Source organism: Ctenopharyngodon idella, chromosome 6 (genome assembly GCF_019924925.1).
Source record: "Ctenopharyngodon idella isolate HZGC_01 chromosome 6, HZGC01, whole genome shotgun sequence".
NCBI classification, from domain to species: Eukaryota; Metazoa; Chordata; class Actinopteri; order Cypriniformes; family Xenocyprididae; genus Ctenopharyngodon; species Ctenopharyngodon idella.
Genome location: NC_067225.1, coordinates 29854455 through 29868865, shown reverse-complemented (window position 1 = coordinate 29868865; position 14411 = coordinate 29854455). Strand labels below are relative to the sequence as shown.

Sequence of the window (14411 nt, the reverse complement as noted above, 5' to 3'; positions counted from 1 at the left end):
TTTTTACAAAAATATTAAACAGCACAACTGTTTATAACTCTGATAATAATAAGAAATGTTTATTGAGCAGCAAATCAGCATATTAATATGATTTCTGAAGGATCATGTGGCACTGAAGACTGGAGTATCACATTAATTACTAAATTAAAATATATTCAGATAGAAAGCAGTTATTTTAAATTGTAATAATGTTTCACAGTATTACAGTTTTACTGTATTATTGATTAAATAAATGCAGCCTTGGTGAGTAGTGTGTATATTTAGTATTTTATTTTTCTAATGCAATACAATTAAGGTTCTAATCCAGTAGTACTGGAAGAATTAAACAAGAACTCAATTAATTGGGATCTTATTTGATTCTTAGGAAAGTTCCTTCAGAGTTCTTCTGAAGTTATGATAGAAATTCCAGTTGGAATCCTGTACAATTTTTGAGCTTGTTTACAATATTAAAGATGTCTTTGCATAAATGTTTTTACATCCCTGTACTGAACTTTTTCGTTCTGATTTTAGGTGCCGATGAAGGCATCCGTTTCTACCGCCGGCCTGAGCGGCAGTGAGGAGACCGTGTGCCCTCCTGGGCTGATTCAGAGTAACAGGTTACCTGGCTCTGATCTGGCTCACACCAGACATAATCTCTGTACATCTACTCAGAGTCTGAGTGCAATGCCGCCTCCATACTATTCCATGTTCCCTGGGCAGCCACCAGTGGGCAGTACAGAGCCAATGTATCAAATGAGCAAGCAACAGCAGTATGCGTTGCACCAACAGCAACAGAGGCAGTATCAACAACAACAGCTGCAACACCAATATCACCAACAACACAATCAACAGCAATATAATCAACAACAGTACAATCACCAACAGCAATATAAACAACAACAGGAGTCGCAATATCAAGAGATCCAGCAGAAACTCAAACGTCAGTGTCAGCAGCAGCAACATCAAATTCAGCAGCAGGTTCAAAACATGGCAGCTCACAATTCCAGCGAGCCAGTTGAAAGTGGGCAGCCCAATTCCACCCAGCCCGGTGTGGACCATACCGACAGCGTTCCTGATCCGGGCAGCGGAGGTGACATGTTGAGTATGATCCGCAGAGGAGTCAAATTACGTCGGACACTCACCAACGATCGTTCGGCGCCTTTAATCACCCCCAACCATCTCGACTGATTTTATTTTTTCCATTGTTTGATTTTGTCTGTGGCTTTTTATGGTTGCTTTTTCCGTCTTTTCGCTTGGCGACTTTTTTCTGTGCCTTTTATTGTTGCAAGTTTGCTTTTTTTTTTTTTTTTTTTTTTTTTTTTTAAAGTGGGGGCAAAACTGTTGACTAATGTGCGACTCTTGCCACATGAAAAGACGTTTGACTTAATTACACTGTGCTCAAAGAACAAACGTTTTGCCGTGTCCTTGCTAATGTTGCCTCTCAAATTAAAGTAAGTTCTGCAGGCTGTGTGCTTTACGTGTATATGTATACTTATATATATATATATATATATATATATACACAGATATATATGTATTTAGAGATCTAGATCGAACGTTGGAGCTTAAGATATATTAAAGTTATTTGTTTGTTGTATTCGCAAAGATAAAGCACTCAGCCTTCTGGTTAGAGATCAAAACTTATGTATATATTAGCGAAACAATTGAAAGACTGTTGTATTATTATTAATTTTGTTTTCTTCTTTGTTTTTGAAATTAGACAAAGCAGCACTAGGCGTCTATTTTTGTACAGTTTAGGGTAACAGAAAACTGCACCACTGCCTTTAATCCGCCCAATGACTGGATGCGAATGCAGCCAATGAGAGGTGTGGAGGGAGGGAAGGAGCGATGTGATTGGGTGGATGAATGAAGGACTGGAATAGTGGAACTTATTTGTGTTGCTTATGACTGTGAGAGCTTACAAAGGCATCACTGTGGTTATTTATTCAACCTGTTTGATTCTGAATCATTTTTAATCGTTTGTTTACCAAAGCTCTGATGCTGTAGCCTCGTAGATGCGTATAAACTTGCTCTCCTGGAGGATTTGCTATAAAGACTCTATTCATAAAACTTCAAACTTGTGGCCCATGACTTTTTTTAAGCATTTTTGTCTTTGAATCAAAAAACTTTCTTAAATATTATTACCTGACAAGAAAGTGAATGACAGTCAAATTGTAATGGTTTCGATTTAATTGAATATATGCCCTGTATGTTTCAGAGTGAAGTGTGGCATTGCGTTCTTTTACACGTGAGCAGCTAATGATTCAGTTGCTTAAAACGTGTATTTGGGAATGCAACTTGCGTCAACCATCTTCACAAACTTTTCCTGAGAAGCGCTTATAAACCAACTGTTGTCAACAAAAGAGATGCTATCGTAGTATTGTAATTTTACATTTGTACTGTCGAATAAATTATATGATTTAATATATTTTATTTAAATATTACAGTAGTAAGATTTCTTATTGTAATCATTTGGTAGTAATAATCATAATAAGAAATACATTTATTTTACAGTACAATTATTATTTTATAGTCATATTGATATGTAATCACAAAATATTTGGCCAAATTGTGCAACCCAACAAACAAGCGCAGCAAAACTGGAGCTCTTTTTTTTTTATCGCATTTTAAATTATAATCACAATATTTGTCAGAAAAACCGCAATTAGATTTTTCGCCAAATCGTGCTGCCCTTCTCTTAAAGGTTCAGTGTGTAAATTTTAGCGGCATCTAGCGGTGAGGTTGCGAATTGCAACCAACGGCTCAGTCCACCGCTCACCCCTCCCTTTCAAAGCACATAGAGAAGCTACGGTGGCCGACACAGGACTAAAATATCGTCGTCTGAGACGGCAGAGAGTAGCCAGTCAAGCAGTGAGGTTTCTTTACAAATATAAATTAAGAAATTATATCTTCTTTGTGCGTATTCAACGTAGTGACGATGCAAGCTTCCTCTAAAAACACCAACAAAGAAGAAGTACAACATAGTGACGAAACGTGCTCTGTAGAGCAGTTTGTCCATTTAGGGCTACTGTAGAAACATGGCGGCGCAAAATGGCGACTTCCATGTAAGGGGACCCATGGTGCATGTAGATAGAAATGGCTCATTCTAAGGTAATAAAAACATAATGGTTCATTATGTAAGGTCTTTATACACCACTTTATACAACAGCTATGTATATTATATTGCATTTCTGTCAATCAGTCCTCCTAAATATTACACACTGGACCTTTAATGAATCACTAATCCCAAATGCGAGGCTATCATCATTAACTGCTCATTATGACAGCTTTCTCTCACAAAGGTGTGTGTAAAATGTTTGGATGTTGAGAATTGTGAAGTGGTTCTGTTGTTTTTTGAGTTCTTTTGTTTGTTTGTTTTCTAATATTGAATGTCGTTCGAGAGCAAGCAATAAGCGTAGCCCAGATACTTGCCTCATTTATGTTTATCAAATTAAAAAAAAAATGCATTTCCTTTAGAGTTTCCTCTTAGAGTAGATTTACCCAGAATTCTGTGTTGTGATGTACTTGTGGTTACTGTAGCTTTGCTACGCTACCCTGTTGTTTTCTTAAATGAAAGTAAATGCTGGACATGTGCTTTCAAGCTAGAAGTGCATCACCATTACCTTTAACATTTTTAATATCAAATCTATGCATCAAGCATCATTTTTAGCACCTCTCAATTAAATTATAAACCATTGATGGAATAATAATCATCTCAGTATGATGCTGAGTGTAGTGAATTCTGATACCCAGAAACACTTCTGCGGTCTGACAGCATCTCGCAGGCATTTGTACTGTCTTTGATGTCTTATAATTTATCATATCCGTCACGCACGTGCTGGCAGGTGCTCTTTGAAGTTTCCCTCCCGCTACAAAAGTTGTTTCTTCATATCTTACCGCATTCTTTTATCGACCCCTATTTTTGTATACTTTTCAGGTTATTCTCAATCTAGTGTTACTTCACACCTGTCTGAGCCGCGTCTAGGATTTCTCGCCCCCTGTCTATCTGTGTGTTCAATTGTCTTCAGTGATTTAGACATGGATAGAGACGTTCACTCCTGACACAATGCTCCTCAGGCCTTTTACTGTAGGATTAGCTTGCAGCTGCTGTACGGCCCTCCTGGAGTGTAAAAGAATATCGTTTTACTCTGAAAGGTGAGCTGACCGAGGTGTTTTTCCACTAATGTGCATTGTTATTAGTGCCGCTCAGGGCGGTAAAGTCTGAGGTGTTTCATTTGTGTTGAGAAGAAGGTTTCCTTGCTGAGAAATGGCGGTGGTTGTAGCACAGTGAGTGTTGCCTGTTGCAGGGATTTTTCAAAACAACCTAATTATGAGAGGAAGTGTTAAACTTGTAAGATCGGAAGGTGGAAAGGAAGGAATTTGCCCAAGAAATGATTATTTTTTGGTTATGTTTCAGACTTGTTTTTTTGTGAACATTCTTACTTTTTTTGATTCCTTGACCTGATGCAGTCTATGTCGTGAAAAGAAACTACCAAACATCAAAAGAAAAGGATGAATGTCACATTAAAGATATCTTCATTATTGTGAACTTCCAGTCTGTGTCCACTGACATTTTGAAATCGGTTTTGAGATGAGTTATTAGTAATAATTAAAGCTGCTGTCCATAACTTTTTTTGTGTTAAAATGTACAAAAATTATATAATGAGTGAGTACATCATGAATCCATTATCTTATCCTGAATCACTACGGTACTCTTATAATAAGTGTTTATATTCGGATTATTGTAGACTGGTTTGGGTCGTGGCAATATAGTACAGTACCTGCGCGACTCGTCATAGACATAAACAGAGAGAAGTAGCTCCGGCTACAATGTTCTTCCGCAAAACACATGCAGTTCTGTTTGTTAACCGCTAGAGCGCCAAAAGTTACGGACTGCAGCTTTAAAGCAATAAGCCACAAGAAAGCTGTGTGCAAGTGATTTAAATGATGTTAATGTGGGTGGTTACCAGGGTGTTGCTATATAGAGAGAAATTAAAAGGTTAATACGGCAAATACTCAATTAATTGTTTTCATAAATGTTGTTCTTTTGAACTTTCTGTTTATCAAAGAATCCTGGGATAAAAAACTGTTTATGGTTTCCACAAAAATATGAAGCAGCACAACTGTTTTCAATATTGATAAGACATATTTCTTGAGCAGCAAATTAAAATTAGAATGATTTATCAAATATCACTTTCCAACAAAACAGTCATCTTATGCTATCATTTTTGGTTCTTTTCAAGTTGATACACTTTTCTCCTACAGTTTTAGTCCATAGAAGAGTATGGTTGAGATCAGTCTTATGTGATTAACAGGCCTTAATTAGTGCTGGATTTAAAATCTGATCATGCTGCAGTGGTTGACGTCAAGTGTGTGTGTGTGTGTGTGTGTGTGTGTGTGTGTGTGTGAGAGTGAGACAGACAAATTTGCCCACAAAACAGCTTATAAATCATACTAAGTGATGTTTTTTTGAAAATGTAAAACTGCAAAAAGTTTTCTATGATGGGTAGGTTTAAGGTTAGGGGATAGAATATACAGTTTGTACAGTATAAAAATCATCCACATAAAACATGAAAAATGTGTGTTAAACATCCATACACACTGAAGGTTAAAATATATCAGTGTTCAAAATGAAATATTTTCTGTCCTGGTTTCATTTGTTCTTATACATACATTTGTTTTTGTGCTTAAAAAATAAAAATGATTTAATAGCATATACCTGCAAAATGTTTATCCGATCAACTTTCAGGAGTATCAGGGTTTTCCAGTCCTGGGAGTGATTGTAATTTCCTGGGTTAGAAAGCTATTTGTAGGCCTACTTATTTATATCAAATCTCGGTCGGTTTTGTCTATTTTTGGAGACTGTTGTACACAAATACTAGGCCTAAGTATTTAATTTTAATAGTTTAAATCTCTCAGTTTCAAAGACTGGTACCTGATGGAAAACCCTTCACATGAAAAGAAGTCTTAAGGCATTTTGGGCGCACATTTATTTCATGTAATGACATAATTTTACAATAATCTAATCCGTTTTTGTCCTGCATGTTGTTTATGCATTTATATGTCAGTTCTATAGGCTATCATGTTAATCATTTTGGGCCTATATGTTATGGTGACATTAATAACTCTTAATTTATAGCATTAAGTTAGATTTAAAAAAAAAAAAAAAAAAATCTGATGTAAAGTTTGGGTCCTGAAGTAAATCTGAGGTAAATGATTTTGGATGATTCAGATACTGCGTCAGTCACTCACAAAGACAGACTCACTTTCATAAGTAAGACGGTACTGTATCACGGTGACTAAGCATTTTATAGAACCCGTGTAACTCTACCGGTCACGATAATTCGGTGATCTCATCTGACCTCAATGCCGCTCTGTATTGCTGAGTGATTGCAGCATGCTGATTGCTGACTCACTTTCAGCAGTTCCAGCGGCGAACACACGATGGCGCTGCGCACCGCGGCGGAATCTTCTTCAATCCATCATCACTTCCAGGAACATCGGCCGCTTTTCCCAAAATAGAAGGAGAGGAATCTGTTCTCCAGGGGGAAAGTAAAGTGGCTCAGGGCGATGTCAGGCATGAATTCATTGTGAGTGGTCATGTGAAAACTATTTTCTTCCGAAATTTCCGGTCAGCTGTTAGGATGTGAGGGAAATGGTCATTTACTGTAAAAAGAGGAGGAGGCCTGTATGTGGATAATCACTCAGTGATGAACACTAGCCAGTGTTTTTACTTAATATTATTGTTGAATAGTTAAAGTGTGTTTGGACACTTAAACCACGATTAAAAAATATCTGAAAGGCATTGCAATAAATACAAAGAGAAGCTTTTCAAGCTAATCATTTCCCAAATAGAAGTTTAGCTTGTAAGCATAAAATATTCGTAAAAATACAGTATATATGAATATAATGTAAATATGCTTTAATACATAACTATAAAATTATGTAGTTGGACCCTTTCTGATGGTCAAACATTAGTGGAACATGTCTATAATTATTATGATAAGCTAAAAATTCATGGCCTGGTTTCACAGACAGGACTTACTTTAAGCCAGGATTAGGCCTTCTAGTTAAATTAGGACATTTAAGTAGCTTTTCTAAACGTGCCTTAGAAAAAATAGCTGGTTACTAGTGTGTATCTTCAGACAAAACAATGCCACTGACATATTTTAAGATGTCAGAGCAAGTTGTTTTCATTAAGATAGCTCGAACATCCATTTTAGTCTGGGTCGTTTGTTACGGATACCCTTTTTGTTATTTTGTTCCCACACGAAAAAATACTATAGTCATTTATAGTAAATACTATAATGTTTTTGAACCATTCTATAGTAAATTGTAGTATAATGTACATATTATAGTATTTACAACACTTTGTTAATGAATGCTACAGCATACGGTTAATGCTACAGTTAATAGCTGCAGCTGTACAGCATACAGCTACATCTATTAACTATAGCAAACTGATAAACAGTAATAAATACTGTAGTATACTTTAGTTTTTACTACAGTAAACTGTAGTGTATTTGAAGTATAATATACCCTATATTTGTAGAAAACAGTATTAGGTAATTTGTTTATATTACTATAGTTGTTATATTACCACAACAAATTAATTCAAGTACTTTACTATAGTATGGTACTATACTATAGTAATTACTATAAATTATTTCTATGAAGTATTTTTTCATGTGGGTTATCTGAAGTTTTGACATTCAGACATTGTTGAAGAGTGACTTAAATGTCCGAATAGGTTTTGGTGCCATTGTAATACCATGATAAGAGTATCTTATTGATACATTGCATTGTATTGCAACAGAAGGGTCACTGTCCGCGGTTAAATGAGTCATACCTGACCAAAGATAAAAGTAACCAGTCAGTTTGATCTGTTTGTTTATATTGTTCTAACTCCATCTGTCCACCCTTTATGTAATCCTGTTTTCTTTCTCCATTTGGGGCGAGTTAAGAGGTGAGTGCTATAGCTTCTGACATTAGAGAGAGTGTGTGTGTGTGTGTGTGTGTGTGTGTGTGTGTGTGTGTGTGTGTGTGTGTGTGTGTGTGTGCGTGCGCGTTTAAAAGGGAGAGTGAGTCAGTGAGATTTCATCCCGTTATTGTGGCTTGTGCTCTGACTCACTTCCAGAACGTTAAATTATCCACCAGCAACAGCTTCCTAAACCACAAAACATACACACACTCGCTCCAAACAGCCCTGAACTTGAACTTTCCTCCAGTTATCCCCTTCCTTATCATGTATGTTTTGTGTGTTTTACACTAAACCAAAAACACCTGCATTACTTCCCTTGGGATTTCCCTCCCTAACGCTCAAGTAAATTCATGCGTCTGTGACCTTGCCGGTCTTGTGTGTGTGTTTAGGTCTGTCCATGAGAGTATCAACCTATGACACATTCACACAGACCTATGATGTCCTTTGTAATTCTAAGCAATGGCATTCATTAACGTTGACTTCATAGTCTGATTCAAGAATTTGTTCACTGAAGAATGACATTTTTGTCATTTACTCACCCTCGGGTCATTACAAACCCATATGACTTGCTTTCTTCAGTGGAAAACAAAAGGAGATGTTTTTACCAATGTTCATGCTGCTCTTTTCCATTCAATATATAGTGATTACAGGGCTGTCAAGGATGAAAAAATTAAAATTGTCTGAGGAGCTTAGTGTGTCGAATAGACGGTCATTATTCACACACGAAAATTAGAATTATATGTATCTTATCTTATGCAGTGCAGTTATTGTTAACTAAAACTACAAGGATTTAAAAAAATGCAATTAAAATAAATAAATATAAATATTAGATGCAAAACAAACTTAAAATGTCTTGCTTTGTAATTGCTTTGGCAACTAACTCAACTAAGTTTAAGTTGAAGTAATAAAATTACTAGGTTACACTTTATTTTAAAGTGTGTGTGTTACAGTGTGATTATACACTTAAGTACTGAGTAATAATAATTAACTACATATACTTATTATAGGGTTAGAGTAGGATTAGGGTTTGGTTTAGAGTTAATTGCATGTAATTATGCATAATTTATAGTTATTACTATAGTAACCTATACATGTAACATGTAACAAGGACACTGTAAAATAAAGTGTTACCAATTGCTAAAACTGAAAAAAAAAAAACAAAAAAAAAAAAAACAGTAATATTGTAAAATATTTTTACAATTTAAAATAACTTTCTATTTGAATATATTTTAAAATGCAATTTATTCCTCTGATGCAAAGCTGAATTTTCAGCATCATTACTCCAGTCTTCGGTGTCACATGATCTTCAGAAATCATTCTAATATGCTGATTTGCTGCTCAATAAATTTCTTTTTATTATCAGTGTTGAAAACAGTAGTGTACAATATTTTTTTCAGGATTATTCGATGAATAGAAAGTTCAAAAGAACAGCATTTATCTGAAATAGAAAGCTTTTGCAACATTATAAATGTCTAAACTGTCACTTTTGATCGATTTAATGCATCCTTGCTGAATAAAAGTATTAATTTCTTTCCAAAAAACAAAAAAAAAACTCTTACTGACCCCAAACTTTTGAACGGTAGTGATAATGTTACAAAAGCTTTCTATTTTATATAAATGCTGTTCTTTTGAACTTTCTATTCATCAAATAATCCTGAAAAAAAAAAAAAAGTACAGTACTGTTTTTTTTTAACAAAATTTACTATTATTTTAAATTGTAAAACATATTTCACTATATTACTGTTTTTGCTGTATTTTGGATCAAATAAATGAAGCCTTGGTGAGCAGAAGAGACTTCTTTTAAAAACATGAAAAATTCTTACCGTTCAAAACTTTTGACCAGTAGTGTAAATATTTAACAAAAACTACTAAAAATGACAAAAGCACATAATAAAAAATAAATGAAATAAAAACAATACTAGTTCATATAAATAATACTAAAATAACACTGGACTTATGATACTTTTTATGGTGCTGCTTATTTTAGTAGCCATTCACTTTCATTATATGTAAAACAGCAGCTTGAACATTCTTCAAACCATCTCCTTTTGTGTTCCACGGAAGATATAGAAACTCAAACGGGTTTGGACTGACATGAGGTTAAGTAAATGATGCCAGAAATTTCAATTTTGGCTTAACTCTCCCTTTAAGTTGTGCCAGAGCTGAAGTAGAGCGCTCAATGTGCGCTTTCTTTTTCTCTCTCCCACTATTTCTCTCTTTCTCCTCCCTCCTTCTCATTATGAATAAACTTGTGTCTGGTCGTGTCTTCTGTAGTTGTGCCAGCATCTGTGATTGGTCATGGCCGGGATCTCTGACGCACCGCGTGATGCTGCCCTCATCTGCTCCTGATCGCTGCATCACGTCGGCGTCTGTCTCATTATTGGCTTTAAAGATGCTGCTGCACAAAACTCTTTCTCATAACTGATGAGGAGACGAAACAACGATGTTGTTAGTGAGACAGGCACACTTAATTTATGCATTAATGTTAATAATTTTAGAAAATACAATTCTGATAGTTTTGATAACATGAGCAGATAACTGCATATAGCAAATAATAATCCCTTAAGTAATGATAAACAGTTGTGCTGCTTAATTTTTTTTTTTTTTTTTTTGTGAAAACTGATACTTCTTTGATGAATAGAAAGTTCAAAAGAACAGCATTTATTTGAAATACAAATCTTTTGTAACATTATTAATGCCTTCACTGACACTTTTGATCAATTTAATGTGTTCTTTCTGAATAAAAGTATTAATTTTTTTCCATAAGAAGTCTAATGCTCCCAAATGTTTGAATGCTTCTGTATGTAAGCAACAAGCATGTCATGCACACTTGATTTTAGAAAGCTGTTGAGTGTTTGACGTTACTTGAGTCACTGTAGTGCTACTTTCTGGCCTTGTTTTTGTGAACATGTTTGTGTGTTTGTACTTGTGAGTGTGAGGGCATCATGAGGCGTCCGAATCTAATTTGGGGGTGACTTCTCTAACACTTGGTTATGTCGCTAGGGAAATACATCATCAGTGGTGTCTCCAAAGGGGGTGGTTGGTCAAACCAGTCCACCAAGCCTATGTTGACAATTAAGCACATATGCAACATATTTCACCATTTCATTTCCCTTGTAAAAGAAATGCATTTTGTAGCTTTAATCTCCCCAGGATATCCCAAAGTGTTGAATGGTTTCGCCCAAACTAAATTGTCTTAATTATCACAATTTAATATTAAAATATATTAGCTTTTCATAGAGCATTTAATGCATATAGGTGGTATAAATGTATATACACAGGAATAACAATCGCAGAAAACAGAATATTTCTTTACCGTTAATGCTATAAAGTTTTTTCAGATAACCTAAATATTGTGCTTTATGTCAGAACATCTAAATTAAGTCCAAAATTTAATTTAATGAACTATATCAGCCTAACAAATTACATTAATGGAAGTAATTTTTGTGGTTTAGATCAACTTTTTATGGTGCAGTAGTAGTAGCCTTTCACTTTCATTGTATGTAAAACAGAAGCTTGAGCATTCCTTTCCAATCTCCTTTTGTGTTCCACGCAAGATAGAAACTCATACGGGTTTGGACTGACATGAGGTTGAGTAAATGATGCCAGAAATTTCAATTTTGGCATAACTATCGCTTTTAATTGCGCCAGAGCTGAAGTACATGAAGTCACGTGAAACCCCGCGTATGTCCAAAGGTAATGGAAATGGAGAAGGCAAGTCTACCTCTTCAGGTGGGAGAGATAGGCATGCCTGTTTTTACTGCCTTGACCCAGATCACCTGCTTGCAGAGTGCTGGGCTTGGGAAAAGAAAAATGTTGATGGTAACTCTAAGAATGTTGCTCTCATATGAACGATGTCTGTGACTAAGAAAAAGTCCATGCAACCTTTCTCTTTGTCTGATACTGAGCATCAACCTGTTGTGATCTTGCGAGATACTGGCTCAGAACAGTCCTTAATCCTGAAAGAGTTACTTCCCTTCTCGCGGAGTTCCTACACCGGCTCTGATGTATTAATACGTGGTATAGAGATTGGATGCGATCGTGTTCCTCTCCATCGGGCACACTTGAAGTCAGACCTTGTGACTGGTATAGTCAACCTTGCTGTGTGTTCCCAGTTACCATTTGAAGGAGTAGGTCTTATACTGGGGAATGATCTAGCAAGTGACCATTTTTTTCCCTAGACCTATTGTGGTGAACAACGGTAATTTTGGTGATGCCTCCTCTGCATCTCCGGAGTGTGAAGTGGTGCAACTGCCAGTGAAAAAGTTCAGAAACGTTGACCTCACTTTGGCAAACCCCCTCTGAACCTCCCAGATGATTAAGCCTGCAATTTGTGACGAAACTGATGTGAATATAAACCCACTCAAACTTTGCATTGGTAAAGCTCCTTTAAGTGGAGTGCAGAGAACAGACTCGTCCCATCCTCCATGTTCTGATGCGGTGGCAAGTTATGAGCAACTGCCTGATGGAGGAAATGCTTGCTTGAGTAATAACGGTGTGACAACAGAGAAATGTAAGCCCATTTGTGATTTGCCTTATTGTTGTGACATCCATCACATAGTCTTATGTGCACCATTTTCAAGTCCAGAAATGTGTACCTGCAAATGTACCTACTGGTCATTTACAAGTCAAGACACTTCAGCGTGTAATAAAATCCTTCTTTTGGCCAACCTGCAAATTCTTCTTGGCAGAATTTGTGAGAGATGTTCTTGTTCTTGTAGGCCTGCTGTGATATGTTATGGAGGTAGTGTGGTTCTACTTATGTTCACAAAGCCCCCTTAACGTCACTTGTCTGGCAATCTGAAAATGCCGTGGTCCATGTACTGTTAAGAAAATTGTGGTATGATGTGTTGTACATGTAGTGTGACTTTTGATTTTCTTTGTTGCATTTTGTGAAATGCAAAGAAAAAAAACTTAAGGGTGGGGGTGTTACGTCCAGTGGACGTATTTGTAATATGTGTGTGATTTGGGGAGAGTGATAGTATTTGTTGAGCATTTTAAGTGTTGTGTGCATGCTATCCTCTCTCTCTCTCTCTCTCTCTCTCTCTCTCTCTCTCTCTCTCTCTCTCTCCTGTCTGTCTAGACACCTGTTCCACCTGATGCTCATCAGCTGAGTGCATGTCGCAGAGATCCCAAACACTATAACACAGTGGAGGAACAATGCTGCGGTGCTGACGGAATGCGCTTCTTTTCCCTGATCTAGAATTGTTATTGTGTATTTTCTCTTGTGTGAGTTCATGTGTAGAACTAAATGTGTAGAACTAAATGAACTTGCTCTGCTCTCAACTTTTTGAATGAGTTTGAATGAGAGAGTGTGCGAACACTGTTTTTGTTCTTTTCTTATGTTATCATTATTTTGTTTTCACTCTTAATTTGTGTAAATACTTTGTTTTGAATTCGGAAGCCGTAGGGAGAGGGTCACCGTGATTTTGGCAGATAAGACACGTTCCTGGATCAACATCTTTGTTGATCCTGGAACAACATTCCAATCAACCAATCAGATTTGAGGGACAAGATTACCGTTTATGTCAAGTTTACGCTTGCAACCAGGGTTAGGTGCTTCTTCATCAATGTTATTCACCTAAATTTCCCCTCTGATTATAGGGATAAGTTATGGGTAGGATTAGGTTTAGGGGTAGGAATAGGGTTAAGACTAAATTTTCTTTAAACTTGAATTTAGCTTTTGTTTATGTTAGACAGGGAGCAAGGTAAGACTTTGTTGTTTATTTGTTTTCTTTTGTATAGGTTATTTAATGCTTCCCTTGTCAGTTAGAAAGTTTTGTTTGTTAAGTTGGCCTGGCCCTCTCCTGAAGATTTGCTTCCTTTATTTCTTTCTTTCTTTTTGTTGAGGTTATTTTTGAATTGTTATTAAGTAAATTAAGTTATTTTTGCTTAATTTGGTGTTTGTGGCTTTTCTGGATCAGGGGATTTAAGTGACTGTCAGTCATTTTCGTTTTATTTATTATTTTATTTTATTTAGAATAATTGTTACATCCTCCTACCCCTAGACAAACTGGGAGATTCGTAACAACGGCGAGCTAGTTATTATAGTTTATAAAGATTTAAATATGGATATTTTTTTAGAAAAAAAAAAACATTGCTTCGCTTCAGAAGGCCTTTATTAACCCCCTGGATTAATTTTATGATGGACGGATGCACTTTTCTGGGCTTCAAAATACAACGCCCCATTCACTACCATTACAAAGCTAGGAAGAGCCAGGATAATTTTTTTATATAACTCCGATTGTAAATCATGGGATAATTTAAATTTTTTATATTTATATTTAATACATTTTTATCTGACATCCACCCTTCATAAGAGTAGTGATGTCTGACTTGTGAACTAATTGTTCTTTTGGGATTGATCCAATGTGAATGTTTTTCAGATTTTCAGTGAAAAAAAAGACGTACATTTCAGTCTGTTTCTCACGTTTTATGGTACTTTTTCATT

General features: G+C 35.9%; 1 protein-coding gene and 2 long non-coding RNA genes across 8 annotated transcripts in view; 2 read left to right on the top strand and 1 right to left on the bottom strand.

Annotated features, from left to right (window-relative positions):
* Window positions 1-4528, top strand: part of mtss1 (MTSS I-BAR domain containing 1) — a 59214-nt gene extending 54686 nt beyond the window's left edge. For all 4 annotated transcript variants that reach the window (XM_051897426.1, XM_051897428.1, XM_051897427.1 and 1 more), the window contains one exon: window positions 511-4528. In XM_051897426.1, coding sequence (XP_051753386.1) covers window positions 511-1167 — 657 coding nt within the window. In that variant the 3' untranslated portion in view covers window positions 1168-4528. The remainder of the gene's footprint in view (window positions 1-510) is intronic.
* Window positions 1-14411, bottom strand: part of LOC127514523 (uncharacterized) — a 200751-nt gene that overhangs the window by 144166 nt on the left and 42174 nt on the right. The window lies entirely within an intron of this gene.
* Window positions 7590-14411, top strand: part of LOC127514519 (uncharacterized) — a 52195-nt gene continuing 45373 nt past the window's right edge. Inside the window, exon 1 of one of the 3 annotated variants that reach the window (XR_007930659.1) lies at window positions 7590-12473. This is a non-coding gene — a long non-coding RNA (uncharacterized LOC127514519). Of the gene's footprint in view, window positions 12474-12559; window positions 14399-14411 lie in introns of those variants that run through there. The other 2 variants (XR_007930657.1, XR_007930658.1) reach the window with 2 other exon arrangements.